The following is a 24,480-nucleotide window of genomic DNA, read 5'->3' as shown; positions in this document are numbered from 1 at the left end:
AACTTCAGATCGTCCCATGTGCCAAAAGTTCCTGCTGCTTGTCTCTCATACCACTGAAACACCGCGCTCTTGAAAGTGGCAAGGAATATTGCTAACCAATGCTCAAGGTTTCTGGCATTGTTAGCCACACATGCTACCATAAATTCTGCTACATGAAGATCAAGGTCTTCATTGTACTCTCCCTTAAAAATTGGCAATGGGACTACATTTGATGGCATGTCATCAATATTTCCAGGATGAATCTGACTAGGAAGGGGACCTTGAGTCGCCATGGGGACTTTTGTAAAGAGTGCTTTTAGGGCGTCAAAGGAGGCCTCTGTTGCGAGCTCATTCTCAACCTTGATTCTTGCCTTCTCTCTTCTCACGTACCTATGGACTCATTCTAACGCTTGCCTCTTGATTGCATCATTCATCAGGGGCTTGGCTCCAACCACTAGTTCAATACTCAACACAATAAAATTAGAGAGGGGCTTTAGTCTTTGGGGGATTCTCTGGCCAACATCTCTTCTACTTTCTTCTTTTCAACATCTCTGAATTTGGCTTTCAAATCACTACAAAGGGGGAGATATTCCATTTTGAAAGTATCAAAACTCATTCTTCTTAGGATCATTGTTGTGCCATCATTATAATAATGCCAGCTTCTGAGGGTTTCAACAGTGCATGTTGTGAAAAACACTCTGTCTAACAACTTGCAGTGGGTTGCTTATTGGACAAACAGAAGATTGTCAGTGCACCAAGCATCCCACGTATCTTGTTGTTGAGCATCCATGAACAAATTCCAACTTTTTTCCTTTTTGTTTTCGTGAACCTCCACAGACCACGACTCCTGAAGCTTCTTCACGATCTCCCACTTGATGATGTATGGAAACTTCTCAATGAATACTAAATCTTCCATGGATAGTCATTCTCTCTGGTTCTGCTCTTCAGTTTGTTTCCAAACAATTTGCCACAAAGAGGCAAGTTTCTGTTGCTTCAACAGGAAGAGGAAACAGTCCACTACATAGAGCTTGCATCATGATGGTAATATGTTTCCGCCATTGTGGGATGAGCTTCTTGTGGAAAGTGGCTTTGATAATGAGAATCTCCAACTCTTCAGTGTGGAAGAAGGAACTTTGCAAACATCCATTGAATTCTTTTCTTCTTGGCAATGCCATTTCTTTCATTTTCAGCCTCTTCTAATGCTTGTTGATGGCAAGTTTCCCCGGCTACGCACAAAAAACATGGAGCCCCAAGAGGAGCACCAAGGAAAAGGGGATTCTACTGCATGAAAATCTATCTTGTAACATCAATAAGCTTATATTTCATTCTTTTGATGACTAAAACAAAGAAAACAACAAATCTTCATGCAGCATCATAGTAGATATCTCCCACGGATTTGATAGAATCAGCCATAATCTTCAACATCTTCATAAAATCCATCAATAAAAAAATAATACACCATTTTTGAATGAAAATCAATCACATAGTATTCATCTTCAATGTCTTCATAGTTTTCTCTTTCAATCTCTCATAGAAAGGTACATAGTTTTCATAGGATCGGCTCTCTCTCTCTCTCTCTCTCTCTCTCTCTCTCTCTCTCTCTCTCTCTCTCTCTCTCTCTCTCTCTCTCTCTCTCTCTCTCTCTCTCTCTCTCTCTCTCTCTCTCTCTCTCTCAATAATACATCATCTCCTCACTACAATACTCAAGAGTGAATCTCAATAATCCTTTTTAGGTCGTGGATACACCTCCCAAAAGGTATGTCTGTGTCGAAGAGGCACCAGAGCCACTACAGTAACCCTTCATATCTCGCTCCTGTCTCTGTCACTCCAGTCTTCTCTTCAGTCTTCAGCAACTGCTTCTTCCATTTGTTTTAGCTCTTTTAAACTTAGATTCATCCTTTCCAAAATTTATAAAACTTTTTCCAGAGTCACACATACATTCTACAGAACACTTACAAAAGTTCTATAGAACAAAACAGAACGGGAATAGAGCAGAAACAGAAGGTCTACAGAAGGTTTACAGAGGGTTACAAAAGGTCATCAGAGAACAACAAATCCTCATAACTCATACTAAAACCATTCCAAACTATAAAAAACTATTCAATAAACTTTCAAAAGATTTCAACTTTCATCAATCATCAATCCATGCTTCATACAGAAGAAAATCAGAACAAAACAGAAGCTAAACAGAAGGTATCAGAATCAATCTTTTTCCACTCTCAACACAAGGATTCCTTGGATGGAAAGTAAAGATGTTACTAGTTCTTGAAGGCGATGACTTGCATGATATTATTCTTGGTAATTATGAATGTTTGCCTCAACCAATTGATTAGGCTCATGATAATACCCTTGTAATTGAAGGACCTATCTTTGAAGAATGGCAAATTGTTTATAATAAGTGGGTTAGACGTGGCAAAGCAACTCATTGGTATATTCTTTCTACTCTTCAAGTATCTCTTATGCTTGATGTATGTAATATTTCAACCTCACAAGCTATATGGGAGTATTTGATATCAAATTTTGAGAAGAAATATATTACGGATATACTTTATCTTCGTAATCAACTCACCGAGTTATAATACAACATTGGAACTTCTATGACAACACATTGAATCATTCAAGAATGCTATCAGCAATCAGCTTGTTGCTGCTGTGTGGCTTGTGATGCCATTCCACAAAAGCAATCGGTGACACAGCTTCTTGACATAGTAAAGGATCTTGCTTATGATAATATTATTACCATATTATCTAACAAAGATGGGATCAATTTTGCTCAAGCTTGTATATCTTTGATTGAATATTCACAACGACACACAAATCAAGAAACCATTATGATCTCACAAGAGGACACACAATCATTACCAAGTGACCAAGCTATACTTACTCAAAGGCATCCTTTTCCATGCTTTACACGTAGGAGTCATCGTGGTGGTAACTTCTCTTGTCTCAAGTTTCCTATAATAGGCATTGTTCTTATTGCAATAGAAATGGTCACACTACAGATGATTGCTAGGAAAAATAATATGATGAAGAACACGGTATTACAAATAAACAACCACGTTTATTTAGAAATTATTCTCCTTATGACTACTACAAAAAGAGTGATATATCTAACCCATCTATGTTTTAAGAGGCGTTTTGATTCAGAACATAATAAAGCATATGCTACTACGCATGACAACACTACTGAAGAAACACATTGTGTGAGTTATTCTATCTCTCTGGAAAGGATACTTCATGTTCGTGATGGATCTCTTTTTGTTATTGATTCTGGTACTATGAGAAACAAGACATATTAGTCCCAATGGTTACATAATTATCATTCCATTCTTGTTAAGAAATTGGTTTATCTTGCTGAGTGACACAACCTATCAAGTCAAAGGTATATGTAATTTATATCTTGGTACTCTTTTTTCAACAAGAATTTTGTGTGGAGTTTTACATGTCCCAAATCTACAAAGGAATCTTCTTTCAGTTGCAAGACATGTGGATCTTGGTCTTTGTTGGTTTTGACCATACCAAGTGTTGCACTAAAAAATATGGCCAAACCGTAGCTGTCGCCCCTCCAAATGGTAATCTTTTTTTTTATTTATTTATAAATAAAGATGTTGCAAATGCTGTTACAACTCCTGGCAATCTTAATAGCAAAATATGGCATCATCACTTTGTTCACTGATTTTTCTAAGCTTGTCGATCTTTATCGGCGTGACCTTGTTCAAGGTATGGAATTCAAAGCTCATCCTCACATGGGTATTTGTGAATATTGTGTACTTGGAAATTATTTTGGCAAACTCTTTTCCATTTCCACTACAATTCATTCCAAAGATTTACTTGATCTTGTTCACATTGATATTTGTGGACCTTTTCCTCCATCGAAATCTCAATATCGATATTTCATGACTTTTATTGATGACTTCTCAAGATACACCACTATTTTTCTCTTGCAACACAAATCAAAAGCTTTATTATCTTTTAAGAAATATCAAAAAGCTGTTGAACTTCATATTAGTCATTGGATCAAGAAAATTCACAATGATCATGGTGAAGAATACATTTTACGATTCCCTACTCTCCTCAACAGAATGGTATTGCTAAATGTAAAAATAGGACTATCCTCAATGCCATGCGATGTATGCTCATTCATTTTGGCTTATCTCAATGTTTTTGGGCTAAACAATCTTAGCAATAGTATTTGTGCAAAATCATCTTCCTACGATTGCTCCTTCTAATAAAATACCGATTACTACTTTGACAGGTGAATCTCCTTCTGTTTCATATTTTCGAACTTTTGGATGTATTGCTTATATTCATGTACCCAAAGATACTCACAGAAGACTTGATCCTCCTAGTTTGAAAGTTATTTTCATTGGATATTCAAAAATTTCTAAGGGATACAAGTTTTATGATCCATCCTCCAAGAAAGTAATCATAAGTTGTGATACTATTTTCAATGAGCAACTTATGGGCATCACATGGTCTCAAGAGGATGTTGGGAGGACGTGGTCACTAGAGAATGTCGATGTCATTACTCACTTATTTTCCTTTTCTATCTGATGAAGCTCTTTCACGAGATAATATTGACTCTTCAAATTAGGATTCACAACCTGCACCTATTATTGCTCATAATGACCTTGGCATTGATCTTTATGTTGATCTTCCAATCAATAATGAGCATGGTACTCTCAATATTTATGAAGTTCATGTCTCTTATAGTGATGCCATGTCATCCCCACAAAAGGAATAATGGTAGGAGGCCATGGAAGCTGAGTATGAATCTATTCTCTCTAAAGGTGCATGGGTTCTAACCGAGTTACCACCTAGACATACTGCTATTAAATGCAAGTGGGTTTATAAGACTAAAATAAAAGTAGATGGAAAAATTCAAAGCCAAAGGTTTCTCACAAATTGCAAGAGTTGATTATCAAGAAACTTTCTCACATGTTGTTTGTATTACCAATATTCAGGTCTTATTAGTTTTTGCTATTAAGTTTGATTTGGAGGTTCGCCAAATGGATGTGAGATTTACTTTTCTTAATGGTGATTTAAAGGAAGAGATATACATGGAGCAACCAAAGGGATTTGTAGTCAAACATAAGGAAAATCTTGCTTGCAAACTTCATCGGGCACTCTATGGTCTCAAACAATCTTCATGTGCTTGGTATCAAAAGATTGATCTATTCCTTACAAAATAAGGATTTATCTCTTGTTCTTTAGATCCTAACTTATATGTCAACTGTTGCAATGATAGTTTTGTTATTCTTGCTCTATATGTGGATGATACCATACTTGTTTCTAACAATCTTAACTTCCTTCAACAAGTAAAGAAGGTTTTATGTTTTGCATTTGACATGGTGGATCTTGGAGACATACACTCATGTCTTGGTACTCAAATTCAACACTATTGAGAAAAGGGTGTTTTATTACTACATCAAATAAAGTTCATTAAAGATGTTATTTAGAAGTTTGGTTTGGGTTTGCACATCCTGGTAGTACACCTTGTTTTGTGAGCTCTACTAAAAACTCTCACTTTCTACAGAATGATGGACAATTAGCATTATATCAATCTTATGCTAATCTTGTTTGATGTCTTCAATTTGCTAGCTTAAATTCTCGCCTCGACATTCTTTTTGCTATAAATTTTATTGGACAACATCTTAATTCTCCATGTATTAAACATTGGACTACCGCTAAATCAGTTTTGAAGTATTTGAAAGGCACTAAAGATTTTTTATTGGTTTATTGGCACCAACAAAACTCTGATTCTCTACATTCACTTCACCTTTTGGATTATATAGATTTAGATTGGGCAAAGCTCTCACTTATCTATGCATTCTACAAGTGGAAATTGTTTCTTTATCAATGGATGTCTTGTTTCTTGGACTAGCAAGTCCACTACAAAAGGTTGAATATGTAGCTGCATCTTTAGCAGCTTGAGAGTTAGTAATGGCTTTGACAAGCTCTATCATATATTGGCCATCCTCCTCTCTCTAGCACACCACTTTAATGTGATAACCAAAGTGCTATTAGTCTTGCTAAAGACTATGTTCAACATAACAAGTCTAAACATATTGCAATGCACTATCGTTATGTTCGATATAAAGTAAAGAAAGGTGTGATCATGATTGAACATTGTCCAAGTGATAAGATGACTACAGATATATTCACCAAAGGACCCAATGAAACACACTTCACTCTGGTGTGCTTGGAACTTGGAGTTGTCTCAGCTTCAATCTTTGGAAATTAATCTACTATGGCATTGTAGTGCCATTGTACATACTCCTTGTAGGCACCATACACTTCACATGTGCACATACACCTCAGATCTCTTGGTCATCTTTGTACATACATATTTAGTTTCACTTCACATGCATGGATTCACTTTACATGCACATAATAATCCTTATTGGTCATGTTTGTACATTTATATATAGGAGCTTGGGTTTTTCCCTTGTGATCAATATGATATAGTCTTTGGGAGTGTACATGGTGTGTCTCTTCTCTCTCTCTCTCTCTCTCTCTCTCTCTCTCTCTCTCTCTCTCTCTCTCTCTCTCTCTCTCTCTCTCTCTCTCTCTCTTGTGTCTCTACGTATATTCTCTCTCTATATCTCAACACCTTCTTCATAACTAGAGTTTTTAGATCTATCTTGTGTCCTCAAGTTCTAGATCCTATTTCAATAGATTGAGATCGAGACAACTACAGGAGATAGTTCTTACTTGGGAGACAAATGGTGCTCATGCTTACTTTGATCTTCTTAGATGCATATCTAAAGATATTCTTTCAGCTCTCCTTCGACAATTATCATTTGCAAGTTAGCTTTAGAAGTGCAGGAGAAGGTATAACTAGTGTACATGACTTTAACCATGTCAATTTATACATTATTCTTCGTTTCTCCTCTAGATGAGGCCTCCATGTCGTCCTTTATATGATACTATGGGATAGGATTCATGTTTGGTACTTTGAGAGACAAACTAAGATAGTAAGAACTCATTCACGAGACATCTCAAGTTGCTTGTCCTGAAAATTAGCATGCAATTATGCCACTATAAAGCATCTATGTCAAAAAAGAAGAAGTCACAAAAGAATGTAAATTTCCATCAGAGATTTCATGCCTAATATAGCCATCTATATTGACTAAGTCTTAGAAAACAATATTCTTCAAATGTACCTCAAGAATTAAACTACAATAAGAAAACCACTATTCATATTTCCATTACACCAATGTTATAATGCAATACACTTCTCTTTTAAACCATTCATACTCAACCATGGTTTTTCTAAGCACTCCCTTTGAAGGAAAAAAAAATAGAACAAGAAAGAGAGTATATGTAGCAATTTGGGCTTTGTGGTACTAGAAGAGATGGACAATAATGTTCTTAAGCAAGATAATTTTGCACAGAAGTCAACATTGTTAGACAAATTATCACAAAGTATAACAAATACTTTCTTAACCTTGTCCACAAAAATGAAATAGCTAAATGTGGCAACATCTCGTGTCAAGAATTATAATGTTTGAAAATGATTCATGTTCTTTTCATGGTAAGGTATAATTCAAAATTTCATCATGAACATATAAAGGTATAATGTAATCTAGTTTCTTTTCTCATTTACTTTTGTCTTGATGCAACAAATGTAATGCCTTTTGGCAAGCCCAACAATTCAAATTTTTATCCACATGAAACCTTGGAATAATTACCAGTTTTTTTAAATTCAGAGAGAGAGAGAGAGAGAGAGAGAGAGAGAGAGAGAGAGAGAGAGAGAGAGAGAGAGAGAGAGAGAGAGAGAGAGAGAGAGAGAGAGAGAGAGAGAGAGAGAGAGAGAGAGAGAGAGAGAGAGAGAGAGAGAGAGAGAGAGAGAGAGAGAGAGAGAGAGAGAGAGAGAGAGATTTCCTTATAAGTTTTTTTAATATCTCACATTTCCTTGAGAAAAATTAGCCCTACACCACACAAACGCAATGGGCCTTTGGGCAATCCCAAAAATGTCAAATTTTGGAAGTCCTTGCATGTGAAAGATAGAGGTAAACATTGCCATATTTTGATATTGATGTGTGAATACACTTAGGACCTCCATGGCACTTTTTTCACTTAGTAGGATGTCTTTTACCTTACCTTTGTATATATGCCCATTCACTTTAGGGATAACTTAGTCTTGTAAATCTTTTGTGTTGATACTTCTCAATACTCTTTGTATTGTATGCTCTCAAGCTTCCTCTTCTTGTTCTCTAAGCTATGTATGTGCACTCATGTTAGGCTTTGTGAGTGCTAAACAAATTGGATATTGAATGGAGACTCTTATTGTTTCAAGGGCTTAATATGCCTATGATTCAATGACCTCTCACCTAGTGGGCTTGTATTCTTGCTCCAAGCCATCTAAGCTCTCTCTCTCCCTCTCTAGTCAATGGTCTTATGATTCATGCATTACACTTTAAGCCTCCACCTCTACTCTTTTGCATCTACACTATGTAGCTCTAGTGTTAAGAGAAGAGATGGATTGTCGAGAGCAAATAATGAAATCAAAGAAGGCAGAGATTGCCTTTATTGTGAACCTCTATGAGTTTCCAAGGTACTCATGCCTATATTTTGCTCTACGAATCAAAGAAGGAGACTTACATGCCTTGTGTGTACACGCCTATATTTTGTGTTCATTAGACTTCTTGGATTGGAGCTCCGAATACATAAATTTATGCATCTAGCATCTTTGAAAAAGTTGGAGATCACCTTGGCATTGTCGGTGCATCATAAAGTAGCCTTTGTGTGATTTATCTTTAGGTGATGATTTCTGTTTGAAAGTGAATTTTGGGTTTGGTAGCTATGATGATGTATTTCACATTTTGGTCTCATTGATTGATTTTGAAGGGAAAAGACTACACTATATCACTTTACATTTCCTTTATAGTATTAGTGAAAAAGTGTAGTTTAAAAATTGGCAGTGTTGCATCAAATCTTATGTGTATATAGTGTTTGGATGTGAGTTCTAACTTGGTAGGCTAGGATGGTCTCTTCCTAATTTTGGCCATGATAGTGCCCTAATTGTGGCTTGGAATTTTATTAGTTAGTTTAGGATGGCGTGTTTTGTTTCGATAGGTATTGGAGAATAAATGCCCTCTTCTTAATAAAAGTATAGTATGAAAATTGTTTATCTTGCATCAATTCATGTACATGCTTGGTCCATCCATGCTCAATTTCTTGCATTGCTTGCTTCACAGCTACTCAATTTATAGTATAATCCTCATTTTGTCTTGCTTCTCCATTCTTCATATTAGTCATTTGGCCCTTGCAAAATGCACAGATTGATGATACAAGTATAGCAATTAGGAATAATGCAAATTTGACCCCACAAATGACCTTGAAAACTTTGTTAGTATGTAGTTTGAGCCCTTCAACATGCTCCATCATGTGATTCTAGTGAATGCAAGCCTTCCTCTCACCCCTAGGTTTAGAGGATTGGGGAGAAACATATAGTAATCTTTGCCAAGAGATGAGGCATTGCTCCAAATCGCCATTGTAAAGATTGCACATAGATTTGGGAATGAAACCTAGATGGGGCATTTAGTAAAGCAGAAGATCTTTTGATTGAAAACCTTGTAGTTCAAGGGAAATGATAGATCGAATTTCTCTTGAAGCTCACTAAGCACAAAAGGACCTAGTCACATTCTCACTATGATCCAAGCAAAATTTGGTAGAACTCTTTGCCCACAAACCTATGATAAACCAATGAATAGTGTGCTTGATAAGTGTTGAGGAGCCATTTGTTCAACTCCTCATTTGATGACAGTCAATTGTCGAAAAAGAATAGCAAGGCAACAATAGAGAATTCATAATACCTAGATCATATGGCCTCCATAGGAAGTGAGACATTTGCCTTATTAATATGCTTTTGTGAGGCAACAACAAAGAAATCATAATACCCTCCATATGAAGTGAGACATTAGCCTTGTGAATATGCTTTTGCAAGCCCTATAAACCCTTTCTCTTTGTCTCATTGATTTTTTGCATGTTGACAAGCAGAGCCTTTGCCATAACCTACAAGTCAACAACTTTACCTTCAAGGAGAGTAGCATAGCTCTCTACACCCATTCTCCCATCCTCCTCAGCTCTTGAGATCTTAGGGGCAAAGCATGTCCCTCTTATCCCACTGTGCGCTCTTGCTTGGCTCTCAAGAATCATATATCGTTGCATCAATTCCTCCATAACATTGAGGAGACTTAGAAGTGAAGCGCTTTACAAACCATGCCACTAAGGCTTGCAGCAAGGTGAGGAATATCCATTTAGAGCGGGCAGGTACCTATATATTCCTAAAAGGAAGCACACAAAAAACATGAAAGATATTCCGAACATGTGCTGTCTCCGTGCCTTAGGCTCGGCACCGAAGCGCCGGGTATGGGCGTTCGTCTTGCTCATGGCAGCCCTTTTCTCGATGTCGAGGCCACTCTACGTCTCTCCCTCTCTTCTCTCTTTCTGTCTGTCTCTTTCTCTCTGTGTATCCGTCTGTGTGTGTGTTTCTCTCTCTCTCTCTCTCTCTCTGTGCATCTGCTTCTTTCGTGTTCAGTTTGGCACGCTGATATCGATCCCGTCCAGCCTTCAATGTTCACGCAGACATGGCAGTGAACAGCCGGCCTTTCTCCTATCTCAACCCTAACGCTCCTCTCTTCGTTCCCGCGGCGTTCCTGCAGGCGGAGGACTTCTCCCCCGAGTGGTGGCGCCTCGTCCACACCTGCCCCGCCTTCCGCGAGTACTGGCTCCGCGACCGCTTCGACTGCGTGGATGGCGAGGAGGTGACCGTCGAGGACCTGGAGGAACTCGACGCTGTCGAGGATTTCATGGATCTGCAGGCCGAGCTCGAGGAGATGGAGCAGGCGGAAGAGGCACTGCAGCTTGCTTCTGAGAACGGGATCGTTGTTGCCCCTGGTAAGCCTCTTTTTCCGGAAGCATCAGAGCTTCGTTCTGCTACCATTTGCTTTGTTTTTCTTCCTTTTGATCGGGGCTTCTTTTTGTTGCCATTGCTCTGTTTTATCTATCTTGATTGAAGCTTGTCATTTTACCGTTGCATTGTTGTTTCGTTTGTCACGCTGTTTGGGCATTTGCGCTTAGAGTCACATTTTTCCAACTCAGTCATCTGCTGTCTACATCTATTATTTGTTGAACACGACAAAGCCAGTGCACAAGAAGTCTTTGACATTTTCCCGACTGGGTAAAGGGGCTCTTTTCTGTTGTTTTACCCTACAGTGTTCAACATCATGAGCTTGTGCTCGTGAGGTAAGCTGTGCCACTAGCCCCTTGCCCCCAGCCGTGCCCAGCTAGGTATGTGATCCCTCCCTTGCAGAAGCTCAAGGTGTTGTCGTAGTTCTCAATGTGGAAGTTATGGTGGGAATTTGTCTATAACTTCTTGCGGTAGTGAAGTCAGAAAATCTTGAATTGCTTTTATCTTTGAAGAACTCCTTAAAGGGATTTGATCCTGGCCAGCACTTGTGCGACATTGTGGTCTCTATCGAGGCTGACCACACATTAGAATATGGAGAATCGGCTACTCTGTTACGAGGCTGAGGTCAGGATTGTCCTGAAGTGATGGTCAAGTGATGAGGTTGTCCAAGCCAAGAGCCAGGACCTGTCTCTATTGAGGTTTTTGTAGTTCCCAGAGGCATGGAGATCTTGTAATTTTTTTTGGGTTTCTATTGAAAAAGAAGAGAGACCAGACTTTTTAACTATAGGAAGCATTAAATTTTCCACTGAATGAAGATGGGTAAGAAGGATTGTGAAAAGGTATAAGCTGCTGGGAAAATGCTTGGGCCACATGTTGTCGATGCTTTCATTCCACTTAATGAACAAGCATGAGGGCAATCATTTACTGTTAGTTATGTCAAAGATTAAGAAACACAACGCTGTATACTCTCCCTACAGGATGCTGTAGAGAAGTGCTTTTGGTAAGCCAGGTAAGGAAATCGACACTTGGAATGTGGGGATGGGTCTTTGTGTTTTACATGTAAAACGCCAACCTGTGTGTGCTAGGTTTTGGTGTTTGCAAACTTACTATTTCTGTGTTGAGGTGCATTAAATTATATATTGCTCTTGAATATATCATTATTATGGATATATATGTGACAAGCTGAGAGACCAGAAGTTATAAAAATAGTGAAACTGGGCAAGGCTTTCCAAGATACAACAAACCTTGGAAATGTGAGAAGGCTATGGATCTTTATTATTTTGATCCTGTATCATTGCCTACTACTTTTCCTTCTTCATTTGACTATTCAGTTGTTTCTTCTGTTCATTTCATGAGGAGACCATGTCAAAGTTTTGTTTTTAGTCCTGCTCTGAACTTGTACTCATAGCATCATTCTGTCAATGGGGAAGAGCTGAACCAACTCATTACAAAGATGTATTCACTAGTGGCTTGAATGTGGTGAACTTGTCATATTCTTTTTGTGTGGTGTAATCTGAATGAGATTTGTTGGACAGATGAGGTTGACAGTTTCTTATGTCCCTGTGTAGTGTCCGGTGGCCTCTTTTTATTCCATTAACTGTCGGGTGTCCCCATTTTTGAGGTTGGGCGTTCGTGTTTCTAAGATTTATCAATCTTGTATAGGAGGAGATGTGGTAAAGTAGCAGCCAGGCTAAACTGACTGAGGCATATGCCTTCTTTTGCCTTTTACTACCTTTCCCTTGTTATAAGTGTGTGTATGAAACTGAATCCTCAGACATGTAATCGTGAATTTTGTAGTATCATGCCAATAGTCGATTGTTAATGTCTCACAGTTGTAGCTTTGTCCATCTATTTAGTCAGAGCCAACAAAAATATCAAACTGTGTTATCTGATTTTGCAGTTTTTCTTGAATGGGAATCCATCAATGATTTGACAAATAATATAAAGATGCTCGATGTGGAGTGATTGCCATGAAAACAGCTCAACTCTAAAATTATACAACTTTGTGCAAGCTCTCTTTTCTTCTTCAAGAACTGCGAAGGTACAAGGGAGTCACTGACCTGTCTCAGAGACACTTTGAAATAACAGGATGCAGCTCTTTGTACACATCGTACTTGAAAGTTCTCGTAACGGCCTGATTCTACTGTTTTGGAGCTCATACCTTCAAAGAGCTTGTATAGAAACAGATGTTCAGGTGTAAATTAAGGAATTTCAGGAACAAATTTCCAGTAGTCTGGCAGGTGTGTTTTGGGCGCTTTGTCTTCTATTGTCAGTGCATTGTTTTTCACCATAGCATTCAAAAGCACTGAGTTTGTGCACTTACTTTTGTAATTGATCAGCAGTGATGCATGTCGATGATAAACTTACTGCTAGACACCATTGTTATCTATCACTTTTTGATAAAATCATACAGGTCTCTAACAAACAGTTCATAAGGACTGGACACTTGGCTGCAAAGTAGCCATTCACTGCTGTACATCAGCATCTGTTGTCATTGTTGGTCTAGCACCCAGAGAGTTCAGCCTTGGAGCTCTTCTTGTTTGCTTAAAGCATCAATATAGTAAAGTGGAATGTTTCAAGCATTTTAGTATAACACATTAACACATTAACACATTAAAGAGGGCCTTCTTGAGTTTTGTACCATTCAGTTATCCTCCAAGTTATTGTCTGGAACATTGGTGATAGCTGCAAGTCTTAGTGGTTCATTTTTGGTAAATTGAAATTCAAGCTTCATAGAAGCAAGAAGAACCTGGATTTCACATTGTGGTTTCTTGAGCTTTAAACCAGCCACATGGCTCGAAAATCAATACAGAATAGATCAGGTCATAACATCTGTCATCTAGATTCAAAATTTCAAAATCCAACCAACGTAGTGAATACTAGATACTAACTTAACTAATGAACCTTAATGGTAAATACTAGGTAGAAGAAAGCAGGAAACATTGCTAAACATTCCCTCCCATTGGAGAGTATGAAAATGACTTGTCATTAGCACTTTCTGTCCCTCTTCATGACAACTTGAGAAGAAAGAGGGTTCAAATTGTTTGCTGCAGTTAGATTGATTACAGCAGTCTATAATCTAGGCTTTTAGACTCTGCTCAATGCTGTTCAATATACAGCAATGAACCAGTTTCAAACTTCAAACCCTAAATACGGTGGATACTAGAGAGAGAGAGAGAGAGAGAGAGATTTACGAAAAAAAAAGAGAGAGAGAGAGAGATTTACGAAAAAAAGAGAGAGAGAGAGAGAGAGAGCCAGCCTGTAAGGCTGCTGTGTGCTTAGAAGGACAGCCTCAGAAACATGAACAGAACATGTTTCCTTTTTCTCTTGTATGGAAAAGTTTATACAAGTCCCAACGAGCAAAAATGACATGTATTTTCACTAAAATTATGCTCCACAACATGTTGTAAAAGCATACGACCTTTTTGAACCCAAAAAAGTGAAGAACATTATGTCCAATTGTATTCCGAACCTATTAGACATTTGCAAACGTTTGCTTCACCATGCAAACATGAATGACCAAAACTGTGGTAAGGATTATTGTATTTTCAAGTGGCATATTCTTGTTGATGTGATGACAGTTCATGTCTACAAGTTACAAGATGGATAGTATAGATTGATATTCAAAACTCTTCGAGCAGTCAGTTGTGGCTGAGTTGTGTTGTTGCATCTGCCATCCAATATTAGCTTTTCTCATTGCATTAGGTTTGAGGGCCTTTTGAAATGCATGTAGTTGTTTCTCTGTGCGACATCTACTGGTACTAGGTGGTAAGGCAGTCAATGGGGAAGAGTGGCTGCAGGTTGCAGCACTTGTTTAGCTTCCCTGACTACGTTCTAATTTTTTGTTTGACTTTTGCTAACATGCCACATGGGCTTTCTATTACCCACCATCCTCTTTAGAAATTGGAGAATTGAAGTGACAGACATGCAGTTAAAATTCATCCATCATAGGCAATGATGATACATGAATCTGCCACGAGAGCTTCTCAAAACAGAAAAGGATACAGTGTAGTTGATGTTCATAAAGACTGAAACAACAGTGTGCCAGCTTTGGGACTAATGCCGAGAGCAACTTGATGGGACAACAATGCATGGGTGGCTTGGGGTTAAGATGGAGTTGTAAATCATGCTAAGAGCTACTTTATGTGACTAAATGCAGAGTTGAGGTTTGCACATGGGAGTCTTCTAGACTTCGATGGCTTTTATGGGTTTTGTCAACTAGGTCAATGTTGCCTGTATATAGGCATCCTCTCGTATAACCACATTGTTTCAGGAGTGTGATATATTATCTCACACAACTGCTTGTTTCTGTTCTGATGCTTTTGACCCGATGTAAGCTTTTTTGTGATGTCTGCTCCTGTTAGATGTGAAGCTGTCTTGGGGCAAGCTTGCTGCATTTCCTCTTACCACCAAGAAGCTGGGTGAGCTTTTGTTTGGGCTGGCAAAGTTTTTGAGTTGATTTTGGAAATGAAGCTCTGTGAGAGCTTGGGGAGTTGGTTCCTTACAGGAGTAGCAGCTTTTAAAGGCTTGTAAAGCATGGCACTTCACTTTCTGCTTCTTGTTCTGGCTGTATTTTGATGTGCTGCTGGATTTCTTTTTGAAGATGCATCCGCCTAAGGGTTTGGTGAGCTGCTTTGATGGTTGATGTAACAATTTTCTCCTTGCACCTCTTCTAGAGGGCCACATTGCAAAGCTCTAGCAACTTCTGTGTCTCTCTGCACCAATGCAAAGCTCTATATCTTGGTATCCTTCATCAGTGCAAAGCTCTAGCCACTTCTGTGTCTCTCTGCGGGGGATGGAACCTCTCATTTTCTGCTTACATTTTTTTGGTAGCATAGGAAGATATTTCCTTTAGTTAAGGGTACCACTTTTACCTTTGGCAGGATCCCAATGTACTTAGTCTCGTTTCCAGTACCCTTGTTCATACTCACCCTCGAGTTCCTGTCCTTCTCAAGAATTTTGTGGTGTTAGGTAGGCTTCAGGTCGTGGTCTGATATGTCGTATATGATGATTTCTCCTGTTCACCCATTGTCTTGCTTCTTTCATCCTTGTGTGTTGTTTATAAATCCCACGCCCACACAACAAAAAGACCTCCACTGATCAACACTACACAATGGTTTCCAATCTCCATATTTTGAGCCTTTACAGAGTTTTGTACAGTATGCTAAATCCAGAATCTGATGTTAAAGGGAAAAGGGTAATCAGGCTGGCATAAACTCTTAAGTGCAAAGTGTCTAACTCAAAAGCAATCAAATGCTTCTTGTCCTGCACCAAAACTGAGTATTAAAGTAAAGAATCTCTTATATGAGTGGCTTATTCTCTCATCTTCAAAATGTGTCACTAGGAACTTCATTTGCAGATCAGGACTTGATAGCAGTGCAATGGCACGAACTATAAAACTAGCTGCCCTCTATATGATACCATAATAGATATTGTTTATGGTCTTCAGATAAAAAGGGAATTCAAGCCCTTCACTCTCTTCTCAAACACAACCATACAACTGACATGTACAATTGAGAGTATACCAACAAGCATATGCAGGAGCACCACATATGCAAGCACAGATAGAACGTGCTACATCCAACATGTACACCAGCGCTACAAATAACAATATTTGGAGAATTGATTGGAACGTGGTGAAGTAGGCTAACGTACAGTTTGAAGTGAACAATTGTGGATGACATCTCTACTTGTAAAAGAAAACAAAAAGACTAATTATGCTGCCATTGGTTAAATGACTTTGCAGGCTAACAATTTTTTTTAGGAAATACCAAATGGGTGCATTGAAAAGAGGGTCTATACTGTATAAGTGCCAGTGCTTTTTGCAATGCACATGCTTATTTCATTAGTTAGGTCCATCTCTCCAATGACCTTTGAATGATTTTAAGCAATGCAGTTGCACATCCTCTTTAAACAGTCCTCTACTGATCATTATTCAACCTAGTTTCCCCTTCTCTAACTTGATATGCTTGAAGCTTGTGCTCAACATTCAACTCTCGGATTGTTGGCCACTGTGTTGAAGGGTGCATAGGAAGTAGCAAGGAACAAGGAAAAAGCAAGTTTTAATGGCAAGAAGGTTGGCTGCAACCGAGGGTCAGCCCGTTGCTATAGTGTGCCATAGGGATGCCTACAATAGAGAGGCTTACTAGGCTCACCTCTAGGTATTATCATTTTTAAAATAAGTTTGACATCCATTTTGAGCAATAACAACTACAAATCCATGACATTTAACAAGGCCATACACTCTTTTGGAATTGCCAACTCAGGCCTCTAGACTTGGACCATATTAGGCTTAGGTCTAAGATTAACTTGGACCCTCAACTTTTATTTCCATTTCTTTGAAACTACTTGCTCATAAAGAGCACCTTCATAGTACATTCTAATCCAAAACTTGATGATGGATGCCTTGCAAAATAGGATAATGAAAAATTCTCTTAATAATAAAATATACAATGGGACCATTATGACCAATCCACTTCATCTCACATGCCAAATGCACGCTAACTTTAGCGAAAGAGGTGGCCATAGATAAGTGACTCTAGGTTATTCCTATGTGAACAACAGATCAAGTTGCATTTGACAATGACAAAAGTTTCATGTATGTAAACAAATACATTAAGTGTGTCATATTAATGCCCACATTCTAGCCATGATGTGCAACCAATGCAATAAGACATCAAATCATGGCCATAGATGTAGTTGTAAGGGCCTCACCATAAATCCCCTTTTATTGCGCATAACCATTGCGATGAAGTTAGCCTTATAGCAGGTTATAATACCCTCAACTTGTAGATCCACACGCTATGAATGACCATTTTCTACTTAGGTGAATCGACTAATATTCATGTATAATTCTCAAGTACAGAACCATGCTCATCCTCTTCCAATCAACAATTGTTTGCTTGTTCAAACAATTGTCAATCGACTAATATTCATGTATAATTCTCAAGTACAGAACCATGCTAATCCTCTTCCAATCAACAATTGTTTGCTTGTTCAAACAAGTGGGTATTCTTTATCTTAGATAGAAGCAAAAAGAGCATAGTCATTAGCAATGAAATATGCAAAGTTCCAACATGTGTCTTGTTGGGAAAACAACCAACAACCAACTAGTATACTATCCTTAATATGTAAAGCCCATTTAAGCAATTGTTTTGACTCATGGTGTGCTCTCCGTCTTCAAGTACTTCCTCATACAAATCCATTCTATTGATCAATTGATTAGCAAAGCAATATTTGTGACTTTGATGAGATTGTGGTGGTGTTGAAGAAGTATAATTAGGAGCACATAAATGTTCTCCATTGAGCTATGCAATACCAAACAAAGAGATGAGCACATATCAAGATGCCTTGAGTGGATACATTTTATTGCCCTTTTACATGAATGTATGTTCAATGATAGGTTAAGCAAAGATCACATCCCTACTTACAATCAGTTTCTTCCTAGCAAGATGTTAAATCATGTACCTTAGACAATTGCACTCTACAACTTTAGCATCCCTACCTACAATCACTTTTCTTATCAAGATGTTAAAGTATATACCCTCTACTTCCATTCTCATACCTTAGACAATTGCACTTTCATTCTTATACCCTAGCAACATGGTGAAGTGTATACAATTTACTTCCATTCTTATACCCTAGAAAATTGCACTTTACAACCTTAGCATCAAACTCTGTTTGTTGTTTTTTAGGAAGAAGAGCATAAATCAAGTGTTTGAAAACACACAAATGTGCATTAAAGAGCTTTCTTGCTAGGCCAAGCCTTGTAAGGTGTAACTATTTGCAAAGCCTTGTAATTAGCACGCACAATGCCTTCCAACAAGAACTTAAGAAGATTGTACATTTTCACTATGCATCATCCCATCATAAGAGTTTAGGTTTTCCTCTCTATCACCAATCTTTATAAGAGTTCAACTTCTTCTCTTTGCCTCATTTTGGTATATACTATGCTTTGGCTTTTTAGCCATAAATAAATGTATCTCTTTGGATATATACTTCCATTATGTTTTGTACAAAGCATCAAGATCACAACTTGTTCCATGGTGCAAAAAGTGAAAACAAAAAGAGCAAACTTTTATCAGTGAAATCTTAAGGAGGGTTAACTTGATACTTGTCTTTCTTCCTTCCTATCTATATTCTAATAGAAGTAATTTTGAAAAACTTGATTTGACGTATGAATAAATTTGATCAACTAGTTTAAAACCATGTCTTTCCTCTCTTCTCCTCTTATCTATTTTCTAATGTAAATATTTTTGAAAAACTTGATTTAACATTTTAATAATCTTTATCATGACCTCAAAAATCAAGTTATGTTTAAATTTACATTATTTGACTTTTGTACTTTACTTTCAAATACTTCTTTCTTTTGTAAATTTTCTTCTTTTTGCTTTCCTTGCGTACAGACATACACGTTTAAGCTTTACTATTTATTATTTAAATGTTTGCATGGGTGACTTGTAAACCAATGAGAAAACCCTTGAGCCTATGATGTGGCACAAGGAGGCGAGATTTGGTATTCAAAAAATAAAGAGGTTCTTTTTTGAAGGGTGATTTAATAATGAAAAGGGGAAAGGCCACTCTTTGAAATGTTGGTATGGTGCTCTCTCTCTCTCTAATGTGAGCATGTTCTAAAAACATCCACAAATGTACATATGTTACACACACACACACACACACACACACACACACACACACACACACACACACACAAACACACACACATGCACACATGTACGCATGCACATATATGTGCAAATACATACACTCATGTGATGCACATGTACACATGTAACATATGAGCAAGTGAAAAAATGGAGAGAGAGAGAGAGGGGGGAGAGAATGGAAAAATCATTGAGAAAGAGAGGGAGAACCATGAAAGAGACAAGAGAGGAAATAAAGGAGAGGAGAGAGAATGGATACAACTTACAAAGCATGCACATACATATATGCATACACATGTACATCCATACACGTGTAAACATTTACATCAATGCACAAACATATACTTGCACACATACATGCATGCATACACATATGTGCATACACATGCGCACACATCTGTACACAAGATGCACATGTAAAAGGCAAGTCTTTGAAATGTTGGTATGTGGCTCTTTGTCTTTGTCTTTCTCTCTCTCCTTTAGGGGAGTTTTGAGGTCTTGAAAATGCCCTGTAAGAGATCCTAGAGAGAGAAAACAATTTAAGAAATAAAATCATTTTATAGAATTTTTTAAAGGTTTATATTTTGGTAAGTTAAAATATCAAAATTCATTAATAAGTCATTGTCGTGATATTCTCGTGGTCACATCAAACCTAGAAATCTAGGTCGCCATAAAGTTGGCAAAGGTTGTCATAATGAAGATCTTACCTCTCCTCATTAATGTGAAAACTAATATTCAATTTGAATTTTGGTGGATACTCGATTGCCTCCCTCCATCGTTTCTCTCTTCTTTTTTTCTCTTCCTTAGTAGTCTTTTCTTTGTTTTCGTTCTTGCTTCTAATCATATCCTTAGCTATGGATCAATCACCCAATGATCTCTGTAACTCAGCTATGGATCAATCATCCAATGATCTCTGTAGCTCTCATAAAAGATCTCTCTAGAAACATATACTGAGGTTTGAAGGAAAGAAGAATATTGATCTTTGGTTAGATGGAAAGCTATATCCCAAAGATCCTAGCAGAAATAACACTCCTCCTTTCTATAATAGCTCATCATTAATGAGGTTTATTGGTGATGGCTACAATGGATTTTTAGGTTATACACTTAACCTTGTTGCAGAAAAGGATATCCTTGGACTAGAGAATCATCTTTTGATGAAACACAATATAGAGTTGTTGCAGAAGCTAGAGGATTGTCAACAAAAAATTCATTCATTGGAAAAGTGTATCAAAGCTTATCAATGAAAGTAAACTTTATTAGGCCTTTGAAATCGACAAAGAGCTCTTAAAAATATTGAGAATCTCAAACGAGGAGGAGGAGGCTGTGGTAAAAGAATCCAAGTAGCAAGGTATATTTTTTTTCACTTTGAAAATCTTAAATATGGCTTTATTTAAATTACTTGTATTGATTTGTGATGTTATTTTTGCTTAGATATCTTCTACAACTAAATGCAAGTGAAAGAGATCCTTTAAAAGCAGCTCAGTTTTATTATCATCTTCATCCTTCAGTAGTTTCAAAGGATATTTTGGAGAAGAAGAAATTTAAAAAGGCAAAGAAACAATGCTTGGAGTCATTTGTAAAGGATCATTCTTTGGATTCTGAGTTAGTACAGAAGACACTAGAAAGCAAGGACATATACGTAATTGCATACTTCCAAAGCCATTTGTGGTTAGGACTATCAGATAGAGAGTTAATAACAAAGTGATGGGGATTCTAGGTGAGCCTTTTCATATCAAGGCTACCTTCAAGGGCAAGAAAAAGGAGGTTACATTCAATGAATTTAACAATATTTTCCTTGACTTGCCGACCCTACAATGCTTAATGATCAAATTTTATGACTTGTCAGTAGCAGAGGCACAGGGAGTGGCTAGATTTGTGATTAAACTTGATGAAAGTGAGATTTTGAAATGTAAAAAATTGGAGAGAATCTCTATTACCTTGATGAATAGAGCACCTTCGTTAGGTCATTGCAATCACTCAACATCATTTAGTGTTCAATTTGAATATAACATCTGGTGGCTAGGAGCATTTGAGGTAGATACTGAGAATTTTGATATATTATATTGGGTTTTTCATCAAACATCAATACCTAATGTTATTCAAAGGCAACAAGCAAGAGAAGAGCTATTTGTTGAAGGATTTGGGAACTACAGGATTAAGTGGCACATAGCTGGTGACCTAAAGACACTCAAATGTATGTATAATGTATCAAAGGGAGACAACTTGAGATCTCCTTGCTTATACTGCATGTTGCCAGCTGCAGAGTTAAACTCAAGCAATTGGAATAGAGCTCCCTCTAGGCACAATAAGGATCCACAGTTTAAACCAGTCTTGGACATTCCTTTAGTGAATGTCTATATTTATACACTTCATGCACTTTGCAGGATAATTGAAAAGCTTGTTCATCTCTATATAAGATTTGCATGGAAGCTGAAGCCATTATTAACTAGAACAGATGCTATAACAAAGATTGAAAAAGTTCTCTCTGCAATTGGTTTGCATGGTGGCAATGTTATTATTGAACCAAATCTTCAGAAGTCTAAGGATGGTAATTGTGTCCCAAAAAAACCATCTATTGGTGGAGTGAAGGCTAGAAGGTTTCTAGGCTTTCATGGGAGACTTGGCAAGATAAACTCGAGAAATGGTGGCTCAATTATTAAATTTAATTAGTGGAAATCCCTACATAATGTAGTTAAGGATCACATTGATAATGGACAAGATCGGAATAGAAAAGCTAAAGTTTGGGAAACACTAGAAAAAGTGTTTTTTTATTGTGATAAGATTGAATGGCATGATGGTGATCTCAAAGACTTTAAAAACCAATTGAACCTTTTCAAAAAGGCGATGACAGAAGCTTGGGGTGATCAACACTTTACTCACTATATGGTAAGAAGTTTGTATATGTATGTTTCTTCATTATCGAACTCATATAATGTTTTTTAATAACTTTCTTTATTTGTTGACTATGCAGCATATTTTATATAACCATGCTCCATACTTTATTAAACAATATGGATCTCTATCTATCTAGTCAACCCAAGGTATGGAAAAATCACATTATCAAGCAAGAACAAAATATTTCAGACACATAAGACACGGAGGTGGAAGACACAAAGCCAACAGTTTATTAGAGGTTTTTCAATGGTTCTATCGACAAATCTGGCATAAATTCAAGCTTAAAGATACAACCACATCAAGCAATACATAATATTTAGCAAGGACTATACAAATTGTTACCCAAAGAAGAAAAGATAGATATTTAAATTCTTGCGCAAAGCAAAGATTTACAGAATGGTTACAAACCAAACAAAGAGTTGGGAAAAGATGGGTTTCAAAAAACCCTTGATCTTTGGCATCTTCTAGTCTGATTGTGTTGCAGAAGAGTCCTTAGTTTCAGGCACCTCGACAAGGCCTCCAGAGGAGTCCTTAGTTTTAGGCACCTCAATAGGGCCTTCAGAGGAGTCCTTGGTTTCACGTAGTTCGACAGGGTCTCTAGAGGAATCTTTTGTTTCATCCCACTCAATAAGACCTTTGTATTTCAAAAACTCCTATTTTCGATAGCTTGGAAGAAGCTTCAAATTCTTACTATCTCCTACATAAGAGAGCAAATAGGAGCCAAGAACTCCAAAATATCCAGCTCTAGATCCACTGTATCCAGGCATGAAGCCAAAAACTGTTATGGCTTCTTTCTTCTCCACTAAAATGATATTGTCCAAACCTCTGCTGAAAACTTGAGATCCAATTACCTTTGAGATAGCTCTCAAAGCCATCATTGGTAGACTTGGAGAGCTTGACAATCTACTATGATATATTACAATTGTTTGATTGTTTAAGTTTCCAATATAATGGCCAAGGCTTTGATTTTTCCCAAGCTTCATTGGCCTAGAGCCCTTGCCCCGATCTTCAATCTCAATCTACACAACAAACCACAACAGTATAAGATATAAGATAATTATCTATAATGCATAATAAAGTCTAACATAAACTCAATGGGTAACTTCGAATTATATTTCATACCTTAGGGTGTTCTATCATCATAAAGATTTATTGAACTCTTGGGTTTCTCATTTGATGGAGACTTCAATCTCTCTTCATACCCTATATAATCAATACGAAGTCTCTTCTGGACATGCAAGAACTCTTCTTCTGTAGGTAGCTCCTCCTTTTCGTATTATACGATTTGATTAATACATGTATGTAAGGCTATAGAGCTGTCTTGGAAATTCTCTCCCTCAACATCAAGACTTGCTAGTGGTTCTTGTTCATAACCTATAAAATTCATATCATTTTGGCCCCAACCTGCAAGGATTGCTAAGCAATAATCTTCTCTAAGATCTGAATATCATTTAGCAACAGATATCTCTTCTTGTTGATAAGATAAGTGGGAAATGTTGGAACACATGCAAGCGGACATTCTTCATCAACCTGTGCACTTGGCTCGATCTCCTTTTCTTCCACATGACTTCTAAACCTTGCACATGTCTATCATAAAAATATATGTACTCCTATTATCTTCAAGATCCTCCAATAACTCTTTCAAATCAAAAGGAACATTGAAAATTTCCCTGATATAGCTAAACTTGGTTCCAGTTGTGTGTCAGAAATCAAAGAGCCTATCATCAGAAGTCTCCATTAGCTCCTCCTCATCCATTCCTTCCAAAGATAGTTTTCTCTTTGTCATCTTGAACAACAAAAGATTTATCCCCTACAAACAAATCAGAATGGCAACAATGTCATTCAAATGCGATAGAACCATCGAAAGAGGCCTCAAATGCAAACAAATCACGTTTCACAAGACAAAAGATCGAAAAAGGAGAAAATTTTTTATGTGACTGGTGAAACGCAAAAATAGGTGTCCAGAGGCCAAAGCTGGTGAAGAACTCGTGTTTCACCGGACACTACTTGAAAACAAGTGTTATT

The 24,480-nt window shown here is 37.5% G+C and overlaps 1 protein-coding gene across 1 annotated transcript; it reads left to right on the top strand.

Annotated features, from left to right (window-relative positions):
- The first annotated feature begins 10,395 nt into the window (after positions 1-10,395).
- On the top strand, positions 10,396-13,128 carry LOC148034014 (uncharacterized). The gene is made up of 2 exons (XM_087682033.1): positions 10,396-10,884; positions 12,798-13,128. The coding sequence occupies exons 1-2, from the start codon at positions 10,575-10,577 to the stop codon at positions 12,860-12,862; spliced, it is 375 nt and encodes a 124-aa protein (XP_087538159.1). The 5' UTR covers positions 10,396-10,574; the 3' UTR covers positions 12,863-13,128.
- The last annotated feature ends 11,352 nt before the right edge of the window (positions 13,129-24,480 follow it).

This window comes from Lygodium microphyllum, chromosome 7 (genome assembly GCF_053477565.2).
Source record: "Lygodium microphyllum isolate KBCC chromosome 7, Lygodium_microphyllum_v1.1.10, whole genome shotgun sequence".
NCBI classification, from domain to species: Eukaryota; Viridiplantae; Streptophyta; class Polypodiopsida; order Schizaeales; family Lygodiaceae; genus Lygodium; species Lygodium microphyllum.
This window is presented reverse-complemented; position numbering and strand designations above follow the sequence as displayed.